Here is an 18,214-nt window from a genome sequence, read left to right on the forward strand (position 1 = left end):
ATATGTCCCCCTGCGACGTTGCACCCTTCTCCTCACAGAAACACACCCACAGATAACCGAATCCGGAAAGAATTCTCAAACTACACATACAGCGGTAGGGGAGCATTATTTACAAGACTACGCTGCTATTTACACTACGATCCAGGACCTGTTTTTTGGAGGAACACATGCAGATGTTATGCATAGAGAGAGCGCGCTTGCCAACATCGATACACCAACCCACGAGTGCTCTGTGGCCGACGGCCTTTAATAACGTGCAGAGCACCCTTCCCGAGCATCAAAAGCACCACCCCACCACCAATCGGTGCAGTCACCATTGTTCATTGGAATAAAAATAAATTCGACAACCCCTAACCCTGCAGGTGTCTCTTGCTCTTCGTGTGGCCTTCAGTGGTGTTAATTAACAGTGGTTCACCTTTATGGCATAGGTGCCACGTTGACCCATAGGTCCATGCAACGGGTGGTGCTTGGCCGCAAACGAACTGCGGTCCATTGTGGGTGGCCACAAACATTGCGGTCCATATGGTGTATCGATCCAGGCAGCCAACAGCGAAAGTGCAGGCCCACAACTGCGTAGCCAGCACCTCTCTCTCCTCTCTCTCTACCCCAAAGCCAGATCCTCGGAGGCGGGAGACAAAAGAAGCAGACAAGTGAGTAAGGTGGTAAGGGCGCAAAAGTGCACGCAATATAAGGTAATGCACACTGGGGGCACATGGGAACCAGGTGAGACAGGTACGTTCCTACCGTACGCCCCCCCCCCACCAGGTAACCTACATGGCCCCTCCCTTACCCCTTACTGTATCCACACAACACAACACTACTCATAAACATCTACTTTACAAATCAACAAACATCCCTACTGTCTTCCCCGTTCCTCCCATAAACCAAATTCGTCTTCTCTCCCTCCTAACCAATCAAATTTGCCATTTTCAACTCTCATCAAAATTTGCCATTTTCAACTCAACATCAAAATTTGCCATCACCAATTCATCATCAGTCCCTCCTAAGGAGGGAGAGATGGAATCACCCCAATGTCTCATCCACGTCGTGATGCGTCTCACAAATCCACAGCAATCTCATTTCCTGCAACAAAACAAAGAAAACACAGGTGTGGAGTCATCATCATCACCACAGGTAAGTGGCTGCGTATGGTGCGACAGGTTCATCAATCCTAACTATTTCCTAAATGACTTTAACAACTTTACACTACCCGGGGTCTTTCTCCGGCCAAACCATTGGCCCTCTTACACTATGGGTTCTAAAAACCAATTCCCATTGGCCAAACTGTGGTGCTCTTCAATTTGGGGTCTCACTCCCCCGATTCATCTCCCGGTGCCCTCGCACAATTTCTGGGCTGCGGCGTGTACCTCTCCCAGTGGGTCTACCCACCTGCACACCTCCACCACTGCAGTTGCCTCCGAGCTTACCTGCTCCTTGCCCTAACCTAACTACCTGGGGAAGGCCCTCTGGCACTCTCCCCACTCGGTGCCCTCTCTGGCACTGGGCTACCCGGGTCCATCCTCCGGATCCTCGGGCCCCATCCACAACTCTACCGGCTCCCAGAGCCCACCTGCGGCCTCACCTGGCCGACATCCTCACAGTGGTGGAGTGCCCAACCAACTACACACACTAACAGGCTACACGCCCAGCCATTTCAACGACACTAATGCACCCATCCACAATACCATTCTGTCACCCGCACCACAGATGCCAATATCCAACCACAATTTACCTATACCCTCTACCTAACACTTACACTACCCGCCCCGGGTATTCGTGAAAGGGGTCCACTCTTCCCCCATCCACACCTTCGCACCATGCACACCACTCCGTACCACTTACTCCAACTCTCTCCACACACCTGTACTTGCACACCTGTGCTCTCACACCTGGTGCCACCTGCACCCTTCTCTCCCCAAGCGCATTCGCGCTGATCCACAACACTCACTACTCATACACTGCTCCACACACCTGTCCAGTTGCACACCTGTGCAATCACACCTGTTCAATTCTCACACACACAGCATCATCTCAGCTAACTACTCCCTTCTGAAACTTGCGCTTCCCAGTCGTCCCTTTAAACTATTGCGCTCCCACGTCATTATCATCCACACTAATCTACCTGCGTCCCCACTACAGGTATCAGTCACTAACTAATCTTAACGTCACCTAATGTCATCTTCTAGGGCCCTATCAATATAACCTAACCCACCCGGGCTAGTTTTCACTGCCATACACCCCATAAACTATAGCTCCTTTGCCCCCACCTGTGAGGGATGGTGGATTTGCCATCCCACCACCTCGGGGGTCTCTCACTACCAATTTCGCACATCAAATTTCAACAAATTAAAAATTTGCCAATCACTACCCATCATCTGCCAATCACTACTGCCAATCCCTTGCCAATCATCAAATTTTGTTTTTCTCTAATTTTGGGTCCAAAACACTATCCTCATCACCCAGTCGACTCACTAATACCTCTCGGTGCGCCAATCCCTGTCCAAAGCCCGGCTTCGTAAAGCCAAGCAATGGATGCTGGTTGTTCTGTGCCAGCGGTTGGATACGTCCGGCACTCGGTGCAGGGAAGGAGGTTTACCCGGCCCGAGATCCCACGCACCTTCTCGGCACGGAACCATCCAATGTCCCGATCTCGACCTGCCGGAATTCCTCAACAAAAAGTGGTCGCCATGACGACTCTTTCTATCGGGCCGCCCGCTCCGCCTAGTGGAGCACGGACGTTCAAAGCGAGGCCCAGCACGGATCGCGCACGGCGGTCCTTTCGAACCCGCCGTGGCTCGGATCCCCGCTGGTTCTCGCGGCACGCGAAACCCGGCACGCACCGAGGGCCCGCTTCGGCTAAAAGTCGACCTAACCTTTAACCCGGTCACCGTCGATGCTTCACCTGCTTGCTTACACCCCGCAGCCCGTTCCTTGCTCCTTGTACCGTTCCTTACACACCCAGGCACACCCATTCCACTCACAGCCTTGGTCACACACCTGACCACCGAACACTTTGGCACACATCCGTTGGTAGCACACCACACCAACACACCTCTTCGCGCCCCCTCCTCTGTCACCTCCTCTGTGACAATCACAGGTGTGCCCTCATTCGCACACCCATCCACGTGCCTCACCACCAACTCCAGCGTGCATTCCCACTCACGCTCTACCATTCCAGGTGTGCATCCTTCCATCCCAGGTGTACATCCTCGCTCACCTGTCACAACCAACTCACGCTCCTTGTCACTCTCACTACTCTCACTACTCTCACCTCCACTCGTGACAACGCACTCACCCTTACTCTTGACAGCACACTCTTTCTCCATGCACCTGTCCGTCACACACCTTTCTCGCGCACACTCTCCCGTTACACCCTCTGTAACACTCACCACAGGTGGACACTCTTCCTTACTTCTGACAGCGCACTCTTTCCTCATGCACCTGTCGGTCACACACCTTTCTCGCGCACACTCTCCCGTTACACCCTCTGTAACACTCACCACAGGTGGACACTCTTCCTTACTTCTGACAGCGCACTCTTTCCTCATGCACCTGTCCGTCACACACCTTTCTCGCGCACACTCCTGCGCACACTCTCCCGTCACACCCTCTGTAACACTCACCACAGGTGGACACTCTTCCTTACTTCTGACAGCGCACTCTTTCCTCATGCACCTGTCCGTCACACACCTTTCTCGCGCACACTCCTGCGCACACTCTCCCGTCACACCCTCTGTAACACTCACCACACCGCGCTCCCATGTGCTCCCTCGCACACACGCTACGACCGACTCACTCTCGCCAGCACACTCACTCCTTGGTACACACTTTTTCCTCACACACCCCAGAGTCGGACTTTCTTGCACACCTCCATTTTCGCACACCAGACCTGTCGCACACTTCACCCACGGCCTCTCACGAACACCCGGGTCCATCTCGACCCCCAAGCTCCTTAAATCCCCTGGCGCATCATACGCACGACCATATTGGTCACCACTTACACCGGGTCCTCTTCCTCTTCGCTTCTCCTCCATCACCTGCGAATCCCTCATCCGGTTAATGAGCACATCACGATCCAAACACAGACTTTGGACCAATTCTTTTATCTCCTCTTTTATCTCCTTGTTATCCCCTCTCCGTCGCTTCTTAATTTCGCTCACCCCTTCTTCCACTTCTTCTAATTTGTGCCTCACCTCTTTTATTCCCCGGTACGTCTCCTCAAGCTCGTCCTCCAAGGCTACCTTGACCGTTTCCATGTGCGTCCTCACCTGCCGGTCCTTCGTCTCCATTACCTCTACCACCTCGTCCAACCTCGTTGTCAGTCCCTCACGTACCATCTGACATTGCCTCTGTGTCGCTATCAAGTCGTTTTTAATTTCTTTTTGTGTCGCCTTTAAACCTCCTAATACCGCAGTGTTCCTTTGAACCTGCTCCACTAACTCCGTTTGTCCCACCGTCAGCTGCTCCACCTCCTGCGTCAGGTCCTCTATGCCCCCTTGTAATTTTACAGTCCCCTTTCTCACCTCCTTCTCCATGTGCTCCTTACAGTGCCTCACCTCCTCGCGCACTCCTCCGACCTCCTCACTCACTCCTCTTCTGATCTCCTCTCCCATCACTTGCATCTCCTGCCCAGATGCCACCCTCATCTGCTCCATTTCCTCCCTGTGAGCATCCAGTTTGGTTTCTACCCCCATTCTGACCCCCTCTATCTGCTGCCCCATTTGGTTAACTTCCCTTTCCGCTTGGTTCCTCATGTCCCTCAATTTGCCTTCCATGGTGTTTTCTAACCCCTCTAACCCATTTTTCACTCCCTCTATCTGATTCTCCTGAGCGGCCATTCTGTTTTCTACCCCCATTAACCCATTTCTCACCTCTTTTATCCCGTTGTCTAACCCCTCACCGGTACCCCTCGCTTCGTCCCTCATTACCCCCATCTGGTTTCCCATTACCCCCAATCGCTCACTCCGAGCATCCATCCGGTTCCCCAATCGCTCCATCCTGTTTTTCATGTCTTCATTATACTGGACCACAAGGGCCGTCATTTGTATACAAAACAAGTTCCAATCCATCGGGGGCGCTGCCACGGTTGCCGGCTCGGTGACCAGCGAGGCGCCATTTTGCGCGTCTGCTACCCTCGCTGCTTCGCTCTCCTCATGTCCCTCAATTTGGTCCTGGACCGACCCTGCTTCACTCTCCCCTACCGGACCCCAGCCGTCTTGATCCGCCATAGCGCGACTTGCAAAATTCGAGTTTCGTAAAACAAATCCAAATTTATTTTTTTCGTTATAATTTCGGCGAGCGCAGTAACCGCGGGTCCGCGCTCCGGATCGATTTTGTCGAGCGCCGTACGCGCTCCGGCTCGATTTTCCCTCCCAAAATTTGGGCCTAACTAATTTAGTCCCGGGTCCGAATCTCACTCCTCGACACCAATTGTTACTCTAATAGTACAATTGGTGTTCCAAAATTTGGGCTAAATAAATTTAGTCCCAGGTTCGAATCCAACTCCTGACAACCAATTGTTACAGACACGACTTTGATGTTAAGGTGGGCCGAGCGGAATGGCCGTCGTGTCCGCACAAATTACCCGATTGTACCCGAACGTTGACGAAGCCGCGCCACGCTGGCTCAATAAGGAAAAAGAAGACACCCGGCTGGGTTATAATGACAGACACCAATGTTTCGATTCTCAATTATATTCGTAAGGAAAGGTTAGATTACAGGGGCTAGAGGTATATCACAGGAAGACAAGCACTTCGACACACTCTTATATTAACCCCGGACAGACGACAGGTAAACGGGACAACGGCTGACTCACACGGCAAGGAAAGGCAGATAGCGATGGCTCAAGGTGCACTCTTGGCTCAAAGCAGGGTACAGTCCGGTCCAAAGATGCGGGGAGGTCACAGCGCTCGGAGGGGACGTTCTTTCTCAGGCGGGTTCTCTTCCTCTCAGCGATCGCAGGCAACGTTCTTTCTCCAGCTGGGGGCGCATCTGACTCAGCGCTCGCAGGTACCTCTTTCTCCAGCTGGGGGCGCATCTCTCGTCACATCCGGCGCGGGGCCGCGTATATCCGGCGGGGAGTGACACGCCCTCGGCTCGTTAGCTCCGCCTCGGATGGAATCGGTCCGCCCTTCTGATTGGGTGCGGGGGGGGTTACCAGGCTCCGCCCTTGACGAGGAGCTGACAGCCAGCCCCTCTGGTAACCCCGTGGAGCGCCGAGCCGGTGTGAGGACGCATCCTCCCCCGCGCCGCCGCGCCGCCCCCATCTCCTCTGTTGTTATAGTTGTGGAAGAAGATGGAAGGAGGTATGGAAGATGGAAGGAGGTATGGGAAAGGTCCTAAACTCACTACTGATGCCATATAATCACATTCTGGTGCAACGAAGAGTCATAATTAATGGAAACGAGGCCTTAACTGACATAGACTAAGAATAACTAGCAAGATGTCCGAAAGTTGTCTACGTGTGGTGCGGTGGACCTGGGCACGACATTTAATGGGGGAATAAAGGGAAGGTCGGCTCTACTGAGTGTTATTTACATGCAATGGGACTAGGGAATGGGGGATTGGGGAAAGTTGGGGAGTATTGGAGAAATAGGGGAATATTTACAAGCGGATATGGAGGCCAAATTCCATATTCGCAACAATATATATATATACATATATATATATATATATATATATGTATACATACATACATACATACAGAAGGAACACACAAACAACAACAACAACTGCAGCAAGAACAAATGTGTTGTAAAATATTTTTTTGTCCCCCGTCGCACCGCGGAATGAAAGGGGGACTATGGTTTTCCCCTCCGTCCGTGTGTGCGTGCGTCTGTGCGTGTGTCCGTGCGTGCGTGCGTCCGTGCGTGCGTAAGCGAAGGACCGAATTCTAATTTGGTGTGTGGGTGCAACCCATGTCAAAATCCAAGATGGCCGCCGCCATGTATGTCTGACGCCATTTATGTCTGAACCTTGTGAGCGGAATATCTTGAAAAATAAGCGAAGTACCAACTTCTAATCTGGTGTGTGGTTGTATCTACGCATAAGGGATAACTCTATTGAAAATTGGGTCGCCACGTCAAAATCCAAGATGGCCACCGCCATGTATGTCTGAACCTTGTGAGCGAAATATCTTGAAAAATAAACGAACTACTAACTTCTAATCTGGTGTGTGGTTGTATCTACGCATAAGGGAGAACGCTATTGAAAATTGGGTCACCACGTCAAAATCCAAGATGGCCGCCTTGCGTCTTCCACTTTGTCAACTCACATTACTTCAACGACGGGGGACCTAAGCGTAATGCTTGTTTGTATTTCACTTGATTTACTTCCTCATTGAGACTCATAGATATTGCTCCGGTTTTCGCCGCCCTTCCTGCCATTACTAAGGGGAGATTAAGCCCCTTGTTCTTTTTGGGTCGGCGCAACCGAGAGACTTAAAACGCCCCTCCCGGACAAACGCAGGGTAGGGTTCCTGGACGATGTTCGCACGTACCTAAGTACCTGCGCTGCCACGGAAACGGGGAATCAAGCCTCGCACGAGCCACGCGTAATTTGAGTACACCGAGCGGATTGCGTACCACATGGTCCGTGCAGTTACCTTGGTATTGGAACCCGATTAGAGCAGTTCTATTCGTACCACGCTTAGTCAATGATGGAAAGGACGAGGCGGTCGAATAAAGGAAGAACACAGGTTTAATTACTATTCACACTAGTATGTACAAGTCAAAGGGACACAGAGCAGTCTTATGCAGTCTTAAGTAAATCCCAGACACGGGCCCGATCACACTCACAGGGGAAATGAAGGTAGGATGATGTTCACTCGCTGCCTTGGTCGTCCAGGAACGGCTTCACCCGGCGTGGCTCTCCACGGTCACAGCACGTCCCGTGATGAAGGCAAGCAGGCAGTGGGAGGGATCCTTGCAGCGCGTCTCTCGAACAAAGGGCAGAGCAGGCAGGCGGGAGGGAAATGTACGCGTCTCTCGCCAGGCTTGGCGGTTGTCCACAGCGCGATTAATTACCAGCCGCGCTCTCACTTGCGTAACCCAATAGAGGCTCTGCCTCAAGCTCAACTGAGCGTCCAATTTGTAAGAGCGCTTATAGCTTGGTTCATGCGCGTCTTCTCTCAGAACTCATAAATTGCTCACATGCGCCTCTCCGCAGAACTCTACTCTCACAAGCGCCTCTCCCACCAGAACTTGGTTCAGCTCACCTCTCGCAGAACTCCTCAACTCTCACAGACTCTTAGATCCTATAACGAGCCTCTCTTAGATCCTATAACGAGCCTTTCTTAGATCCTATAACGAGCCTCTGTTATATCCTATAACGAGCCTCTCTTAGATCCTATAACGAGGCTCTCTTAGATCCTATAACGAGCCTCTCTTAGATCCTACATTGAGCCTCTCTTAGATCCTACATTGAGCCTCTCTTAGATCCTACAACGATCCTCTCTTAGATCTTATAACTGTCAGCGAGCTGTCAGCTGTCAGGTCGGCTGTCAGCGAGCCTCCCCGCGAATGTTCTCTGTGAAGCTCCTTCTTCCTCTCCACCGAAGACCACCAGGCCCTCCTTGGTCAATCCTTCCTGTCATGTCATTGGCCGGTACGTTGCCGCATTGCGGCAGTTAGGCACCTCCCCTCACCTGATGCTCCTTGCTCGGATTTTTACATTATGCAGTCTTCAAGTACACTTATAGCCCTATTCTAAACACATTATGGCTTATGCGATACTAGCCGCTCATGCCGCACGACACAACATAGACATCTTATGGCTAACTAAATGAGATGAAATAGAGATTCATGGGACTATTCTAAAACACAGCATAATCGGCATTTTTACATTATGCATGATAACTGAAGTATTCATACGCAATACGCATGGCCCCCTCCAACCTAACATTATCATAAATCATCCAGCTTTCCAGTACACCCTCTCCATTCATTTGTGAGAGTAGACTTTACAACCAATGCCAATGTGGACCATGAGGTGATAAGAGTTGGCTCGAATGGGGTTGTAAACGAACTGGGACTCTATTGAGTAACCACATTACGCCACATTTCGAGCGAGATCGGCCCGACGTGTTTAGGTCACAGTCACGTCAAATATGCTGGAATCATGTGGGGGTAATTTGTTGCACTGTACCAAATTGCCCCAGTACCGCCCTGCTGCAGAAAGTCAGTATGAAAGTTTTATTCCCTAAATTACCATAATAAATGCAACAGGGTGGTGAAAAAACACCGATAATCCGCACCGGAAGGTAGCGTAATCCCACGGGAGTTAATGGGCCACGGGGATTGGGAGCGGAAGTTACGTAAGCTGCGGGGGATTGTTTGAGAGTAAAGTGTGTCGCCCATGATTTTGTGAACACTCGTGCACAAGGCCACATGTGAGGCCAGACTAACAGGGGAGAGATTTATGAAAAAAAGGCCATGTATAAGCTTCTCGGTGCATTTTGGGGTAAAAGTTGTAAAGTTAAAGTAAAAGAGCTGCATGTATATACATGATATAAATGCTTGTTCAAAGAAATTGTCCAAAAATGGCAATTTGGCGGCCATTTTGTGTATGCTAATTAGAAGGTCAGAAACTCAAAATTCTACTTGGGAACCGGGTTAATCGAATTCAGCATATGCTATTTATGTTAAAAAGTGAGGTTCCCAACTTTTACCCAAAACATCCACATTTCTCAGAAATCCGTCTCGTTGAGTATACAATTGTGAATAGATTGGTCTCACCAACGTACAGCGTCCAAATCGCGTGGTGGCTGAGTGGGGATCAAAGCAGGTTGGCGCCATCACATCTGCTGAGAGAGGACTTTAGTCACTATGCGTGGTCTTTAGCACCAGCGGTCAAGCATTCCATCGATTTTCATCTTTCCTCGATTAAATTTCTGTGAGCATTTCATTGTCAACGGCCCCCCTGATGCATTGGGGCAACTCATCCATCCGCATGGATGACTGAACCAAATTTTCTGGTCTTTCTAGATCATTTTGTGAAGGTCACTCGCTGCACTAAAGACCAACCAGTTTTGTTGTTGGTATCTGTGGGTATCGTTGATTATTGCAGAGACAATGGCGTAGTTATGCTGTCCTTCCTGCCCCATTGCTCCCACAGACTCCAACCACTCGATGCGTCTGTGTACGGTCCTCTGAAGAAGTATGTGAATAATGCCTGCGATAGATGGATGAAGTCACACCCCGGCAGAATAATGACCATCTATGATATTCCTAATGGTGAACCAGGCACTGGCATTGGCCCTATCTTCCTCAAATATCTAAAAGTGGTTCCACAAGTCCGGTAATTATCCTTTTAATCGCAACAAATTTTTGAGGATGAGTTCATGATTAGTCTGGATACAGACCACCCAGAGCCACCTCTCGAGAATAAGACAAATGATGAAGGGGTTGACGAGGCTTGCCAAGAGCCAACAATTCCAGAACAAACTGGAAATCAACGTCCGTTCCATGTGGAGACCAGTTTCCAGACCAGGTGAAGACCACCCCAATGGGAGAGCCCCTTCCACAGTTCCCTGACCAAGTGAAGGCCACCCCAATGGTAGACCCATTCCCTAGATCCTGGGCCAAATGAAGACTGCCACAATGGGAGACCCTCCTCTCCAGTTCCCGGAATGAGTGGAGTCGTCTCCAATGGAGACAACTCATTCTCCCAAATCCCAGTGCTTGACTCATCTAAGCATGGACCCAGTTGCACAGTGACGACAATAAAATGCACCTTACCTGCGAGAATCATTACTAGTTCCAAGATGATTCGGCCATTACCAAAAACACCTCCACTAAAACAAACTCAAGTGAGCCGAAAGAAAGCTGAATTCCTCCATATTGGTGTAAATAATGGTGTGAATAAAAAGAAGGGTGAACTCGAAGGTGGGGAAATGCTTGTCTGGTTTGTGGGGATACTTTCGAGAATTGTGCCCCTGGGGAAAGATGGAACAGGTGCATCGTCTGCAGAAACTGGGCCCATGTTGAATATACTGATGGTTTTCTCACTACGTTTGTGAACTATGTAGAGTAGAGTAAAACATGCAAACGTTTCTTACAGACCTTACGCTGTGTAACAATTTGCCCCAAAGACTGTAACGTTATCCCCAGTCTTGGGGCAATATGTTAGTCGATCTAGTGTCTAAAATTTGGCTACAAGTGTCAACTTGTTTGGATGACGTGAAATAAAGCAAGAGATATTACATGTGTTCAGTGCAAAATAGCATTTCTCTACCTGTCATTCCCTGGGAATAGGAGTGGATTATCAAAAAGTTGGTATAGATAGCCCCGGTCTCCTCTACATGTACCCATACATTTCTGATTAATATCAGTTGGTAGTTACTTTGGACATCACCAGCATCCTCTGTTTCTTTAACACATTCCAATAATGCATCCCGTGAACCCAGCCAGCCACAAAATACTTGTAGTCGTCCAGGCTCTTATAAGCTTTCATAACCTCCTTTGTGTGGTTGGAGGAAATGTTTACAAGATAATTGTAGATATCGGGGTACTGTAGGTCAGGCAGCTGCTCCACCTTAGCTTACAATTCCCCATGGGGGTCAACAAGTTTCCCAGAAAGCTGTAGGGATCTGTGACCCCAGCGACTTCTAAATGGTTTCCCCAGAAAGGTAGTGGCAGTGGAGAGGGTAGATTAGTTTAAATGAGATTTAGATATGTAGCTGGATGCATTGGAGATCGAGGGATATTGGCTTGTGTATATAGTAGGTAGCTTGTATGTAGATGGGTTATGAGTTATGACACTAGGGTTGTAGAAATAATGTGTGCGTGAAATTCTACTCACGTGTGGTCATACGGTGGTTAGATGATTGTTGGCAATCCTCCATCTCCATTACGCTTGACGGATGTGGCAAAACAGGAGTAAAGGTGGATGTTCCACTGAGATGCAGCCCATGCACCCCATAAGTTAGTCGAAGGCCTTGGCAGGTAAACCCGTCAAGAAATGTTGATTTTCAGGAGACGAAAATACCAATGCTTCAGGGTGACCTGAGTTGTGATTAAAACAAAATGAATATTCCACTAGCAAAAGGCGATCCAAAATGGTGGAAGAAAAATAACCCTGGAAGTATAAAAGTTCGTCAGGTTGTCGTGGGCAGGGAGCGGGTGGTGAAGTAAAACTCTGATTATGATAGTCCCAAGGGAAACCAACGAATAGTGAAGTACAGTATTTACTCACTCCACGTTATCACACCTTTTAGCTCAAAACCCCTCGAGAGGAGAGAATCTGCATTAACCACGACCCTCTTCTTCTTCGTCCTCATGCTTCATCATCTGGTGCTCAGAGTTGATTGGTTGTTCCTGGTTTTAAACCACGCCCCACTAACCAAACATTTGCTAGCAGAGCGTCAGTATGTGAGGAACAAGCTTGGTGAATTGATTCTGCTTGCACGGTCTGTTCATGTAGGAAATGATGCATGTAAAATTAGAAATCACTAAAAGATTTAGATATGATACTGGGGTTCATTCAGAGCAGGCATGACGGGCCGCATGGTCTCCTCCTGCACCAAAGTTCCTTGTGTGTCCTTGTGCAATTTCTTTATGTATCGGTGCCTACTCTGCTGATCTAAATGACTAACAACATTAGATTATCTGAAGCTACTTTGAGTTATAGATATTTCTCCAGACATTTTGGTGATCCCAATCCAGATTGATGACAAACTGGAGACCTACAACATGGCGGACCCAACACGTGGTGACGTCACCAGTTTACATCAGTTGTTGTTGTTTCGTATGCAGCCTGAGGCTGCTGGTTGCATCATTTTTCTGAAAGCATGTTTGTGCCACTGATGCAGTGCCCCAATTCCCAGTGAGCTCGTACTCAATTTTCCAACCTCAGGAGGATGACAGGCTGAGTCAACCCCCCTGGCGTTAATTCAACAATCGACCGGGATTCGAGGTCAGAATCCTAGGATCCCAAGCCGGCACCCTAACCGTTAAGCCAACACCAGGCTCGTTTACGTCAGTGAGAAATTGCCTTTTTCGAACATTCAATACTTTAAAATAGCATTTGGGATATAAAAATGCATTCATTGAATTTGGAAATCCAAATGCATAAAGCCTTTTCTGATTTTCATTATGCAAATGAATTATAATGGATGCTTTATATAAAAGCTTATGACGACCTTCACAGTACTTTTCAGACTTTGTTCCAATAAACACACGGATTTGCTATCCATGTGCCTTACTCAAAATTCCGATTAAAACCGAATTACCTGGATTCACTTCATAATGGCATTCCCTGCTTGCGCATTCCCGACATTCCTCTGTATGCTTTCAAACTTGCAGTCTCTTCTGGAGCCATGGGATTGAAAGGGCATTGTGAAATCATTTATCCACTCTTTAAGCCAGCACAGGGGAAGAAATTTTACATCCATTAATTAAAGAATAATTAAATTTTATACAATCCCATGATACATTCCATATTAAACGTCAATAGCAATAATATTGCACAGAGCATTTTCATGGGTACGGAAAATATATGATGGACCTTTAAAAGGTTATTGTAATAAAATACAGTACTCCCAAATTCCAATAGCACAATAAATATTTTGTATAAAATAGTAAATATATTTATTAGGATGAAAACATGCCAGACAGTGTAAACTTTGAAAACAAGATACATTAAAACTATCAAGGCAATACTTTATTTTTACTATGACTGAAATCAAGTGAAATGTCACATTGAAATAACTCATATTTATTCAACCGATAACATTGTACCTTCGTAAAATTCACATTTCACAAAAAAGTTTACAATAGCACCAGACTACCTTTCAACAACAATACTAAACAAACGTTTCACAACAATAACAAACAAATTTTAACGGCAATACCAAAGAAACGTTGAACAGCAATAACAAAAAGCATTTAATAACAATACCGAACTATAACGCCATTCAAGGTAGAGCGCATACCTCTGCCAGGCTGAACGGTTTACCTTTTGTATTCCACTGATAGGTTCGATCTGGATCCGAACCTGAAGCAAAATCGAACCGGCTTGTTCTTGTCTCCTAACCAACTCATCTATCTAGTTTCGGCCGAATACGTCGATAACTTTTTGAGATATTGTGCTATATATCGTTTTTGGTCCTATTTCTCAATTGTGAAGAATCACTTAAGAAATTATAGTATCCAGATACGGATCCGAATCTTCACCAAAATCTAAGCAATTTTTACCTTCGCACACCAAACCTGTTCACCAAGTTTCGGCCGAATCAGTCCATAACTCTTTGAGATATTGTGATCACAGACAAACGTACAGACAGACAGACAGACAGACAAGGGTGAAAACATCATCTCCGTCCACCTTCGGTGGCGTTGGTTATAAACATTTCACGATAGCAAAGAAACGATTCACACCAATATCAAACGAATGTTTAACAACAGCAAATGAAAGCTTCACAACGATATCAAACAAAATGTTTGACGACAATAAAAAAAGTTGGAGAACAATACAAAACTATAAGTTTAACAGCAAAACGAAATCAAACATTTCATGATAATACCAAAACAAATGTATCAAAACAATATACATTTAATTAACATTTAATAACAATGTAAAATAAATGTTTCACTGAAAAAAGAAGAAAGAAGGAGGAAATTTTAAAACAAAAGCAAGTTACACAAAAATACCAAAAATAAATATTTCACGGAAATTAAAGGATCAGTTTTGAAAACAATGCAAAAAATAAAACAACTAAAAAAACACGTTTCAAAACAAAATAAATAAACGTTTCAACAATCATAGAGACATTCTTTTTAGGTTATTCAAGGAGGGGTTAAAAGCCTACATATCTTAAAAGTTTACAACCGATGCACCTGCTCATGACGATGTTACATGAAAAAAAGAAACAATAGTTTAAAAAAAGTTTTAATGAAAAAAAAAGTTTCATTAAAATGAAAAAAAAACGTCGTTAAGAAAAGTTCGAGAGAGTGGTATTTTGTAGTTTCAGGTGTCCTCTGGGCATGAAGACCTCTTTGAAAAGTTGTACCCGGGTTCAAAGACCCCCATATAAGAGGCAGCCAGTGAGAGATCCCTGTTTTCGACGCAAAAGGCCGAAAACGGAGCACTAAGCCTTCTAAAATCGTCCCCACCCGACCCCCTGGATACAAACCCCTCTATGTAGGAATAAATAAAATGCTGTTCGTGCCCCACTTAACAAGAGCCCCCCCAATTGTGAAGCCCCCCCCTCCTGTATGAACTGCCTTGCGGGTGTGAAACCTCCAAGTATTGTTTCCGTTGAGCCCGATTCCCCATCATCCCCTGTGCACGAAAGTCTCCTTGAGAGACGCCCCCCTGTGAGCGAAGCCCTTTATAAAAACCACCAGAGTGTCTCACTTTGCAGTTTGCGAATTCTCTCCGCATCAGCTACTCACGCCTTCTGCTGCCTCGTTTGTTCTTTCTGTCTTTGTAAGGAGGGTTCATCGACACAATACGGAGGTACACCAGGTAAGAGGTGCAACGTGTGTGCAACGTGTGTTGTGTGCATCATTACATCGTATTTCACACTTTTCAAATGAGTTTGGTGAAGTTAGTGCACTCACGAAGTTATACATGAATATTGATCAAAAAAAGATTACGTGAGTTATTCATTTTTAATATGATTCGTGAATGTTACGAGTTAATTACAGGTAAAAGTTAACTATGGAAGTTATAGGTTAGTTTTATGTATAAATCATATACTGTCCGCTGAGTGCAAAAACAAGCAAACATAACTGCATTTGCAACATGTGTTATGTTGTTGTTTTCATAATTTAGAATCATAGAAACGATATTTTGTATTTATCATTGGTGATGCGTCATATTCGGCCACCCTACGCATCTGGGGATGCAAATTGAGTGGTGTTCAGAATTAGTTAGTTATGCTGTTTTTTATGCTCGGCCAGAAATGCATTACTGTTAAAAAATTAGTTATGAAAGTTATATTTTTTGGTTTACCTCGGAGATGTTGCATGGTTTTTGTTTTGTTTTTGAACGAACATCACACCGCTCCAGCATGGTGCGAATGCGTGTTGGGTAATGGGATAGGATTTTGTGCCATGTTTTAAATGCTGTTCGTGCCATAGGTTCCTTTTGAGCAATCGCTTGGCGGGGATCGAGCTCCTGCCCACACTCCCCCATTCTCCACATCTCCCCACACCTCCTCAACATCGTCAGTTCTCTGCAGCTCTCCACACATCTCCCACCACTCTCCAAATCATCCCCTCTGCATCTCTCAACCCCCATCTCTACCTATCCCTCTCCCCACTTGTCCTTCATAACATAATTCCTTCTCTACAGCTCCCAATCTCTACTTCTCCACCTACATCACTTGTTTCGTAATCTCCTGGGACCTGTCTCGCCATGCCGCTCTTTCTTGGAGTCTCAGCGATCGTGCTGCAGATATTTTGGCTTCTTTTCATGTCCACGAACCTGACACAACCTGTGCTCGCCCATGGTGAGTGTGATCCCCGAATCACTCCATTTTTTGCAATTAATGCTATTAGTATTCCTACGATTATTCATGTTATGTTATATGGGAGTTACATGTAAATCTTTGGTGGGAATTATGTTGCTGGCTGTGTGCAAAAACATTACATCTGCAGTATAACCAACATACAGGTAGTACAACTATCGGGAAACCTCTTCGTGGTGGTTGTACCCTCCAACGCAAGTCAGGGACCAAATCTTCCCCATTCTTCTCTCGTACCCAGATTCATCATGGCAGCGCTGGTCAGAGTGCCGATCTGTTCCCATGGACCAGCCCTTTTCCCCTTGTCACTCTCTTTCTTTCTTTCTTTTTTTTCTCTTTCTCTTTCTCTTTCTCTTTCTCTTTCTCTTTCTCTTTCTCTTTCTCTCTCTCTCTCTCTCTCTCTCTCTCTCTCTCTCTCTCTCTCTCTCTCTCTCTCTCTCTCTCTCTCTCTCTCTCTCTCTCTCTCTGTCTCACGGCCCTGACTTTGTGAAGTGGGGGTACAGCATCCTGAATGTGGAGGAAGGGGATCTCTGGGTCGCTCCTGTGAGATTGATCGGCTGTCTCCATGCCATGGGCTTGTTCGAGAGAACTGTCTGGGGCTATACAACAATAACAACAACATCCAGGTAGTGGACAAAAAAAGTGGAAACACCTGGGTAAATGAGAGACACCAAGCAACGCTTCCACACAAGTGTGACCGATGTGTTAATAAAGCAAATAACATCCCAGGATGCTTAGGGTCATTTATAAATATGCTGCACAGGCCTGGTTGCCTATCATTTTGGCTAGTGTGGCTGTAAGAGTAGACCCCGCAATGCCCCCTTGCACAGAGCACGTGTGGTCGCCCAATGGATTGATGAGCATGACACTGATGTTATCGACGTGTCATGGTCTTCTCAGCCACCAGATCTAAACCCAATTGATAAATTTATGGGATATTCTAGATCTAGAACAACTCCTGAGACGGTAAGTCTTTCCACCTCCACCAAACTGGTGTGTGTCGATTGACTTTCTTTCCTGCAGAATTCCAGACGCTGGTGGACTCTACGCCACAGTGCATATATGCCGCCCTGGCCGCACGTGGTAGCCCAACACCCTATTAAGTGACTTTACATTGGTGTTTCCAATTTTTTTTGTCCACTATCTGTACATACGTCAGGCAGTCGAAATGTTCACAGTTCCATAAACATTAGATATACTTCAACACCCCTCCTAATATGTTGTTCGCTTTCAATTTTACACCCAACAACACATCTGGATAATAGTGCCATGGCAGAGCAGCTCTAGAGTTGCAGACTCCTAAAGCAAAGAAAAACCTACCAATGAGTTCTTCATTCATACCGGGTCACCTACCACAAGTCTGTGCCAGGAAAAAAAAAATTAACCAGGCAATCTAGAGAAATACACCAAATATATTGTCCAAATACAGTGGAGCTTCATCTGTAGGTCAGTGGTACACAAATGGCTCTGGTCTATCGCAATCAATTTCATGCAAATGGTCCCAGGCTTCATGACATCTTTACATTGGAAGAATGCAAAACGACTTCTTTTTAAACATTGCTTTCCAAGGCAACCCTGAAGGAAATGAAGAAATATTTATATTAAAAAGAAGTCAAGACTATCAAATCAAGCAGTTTGCCCTTGGTACGTTAAGAAATTTGCATCGGCCTCTGGGTGAAATGGCTCAGGCAACTTCAGCCATATTGACCTTGTGAACTCCACCGTGAATTTCTTTACCAATTGGAC

The 18,214-nt window shown here is 46.7% G+C and overlaps 1 protein-coding gene across 2 annotated transcripts in view; it reads left to right on the forward strand.

The window, feature by feature from the left end:
- The first annotated feature begins 15,357 nt into the window (after positions 1-15,357).
- The window catches only part of CILP (cartilage intermediate layer protein), a 31,345-nt gene continuing 28,488 nt past the window's right edge, over positions 15,358-18,214 (forward strand). The window contains exons 1-2 of one of the 2 annotated variants that reach the window (XM_068107665.2): positions 15,358-15,465; positions 16,297-16,453. In XM_068107665.2, coding sequence (XP_067963766.2) covers positions 16,360-16,453 — 94 coding nt within the window. In that variant the 5' untranslated portion in view covers positions 15,358-15,465; positions 16,297-16,359. The remainder of the gene's footprint in view (positions 15,466-16,296; positions 16,454-18,214) is intronic. The other variant, XM_068107666.2, reaches the window with a different exon arrangement.

The sequence above is a fragment of the Myxine glutinosa genome, chromosome 2 (assembly GCF_964187855.1).
Source record: "Myxine glutinosa chromosome 2, kmMyxGlut1.1, whole genome shotgun sequence".
Lineage (NCBI taxonomy): Eukaryota > Metazoa > Chordata > Myxini > Myxiniformes > Myxinidae > Myxine > Myxine glutinosa.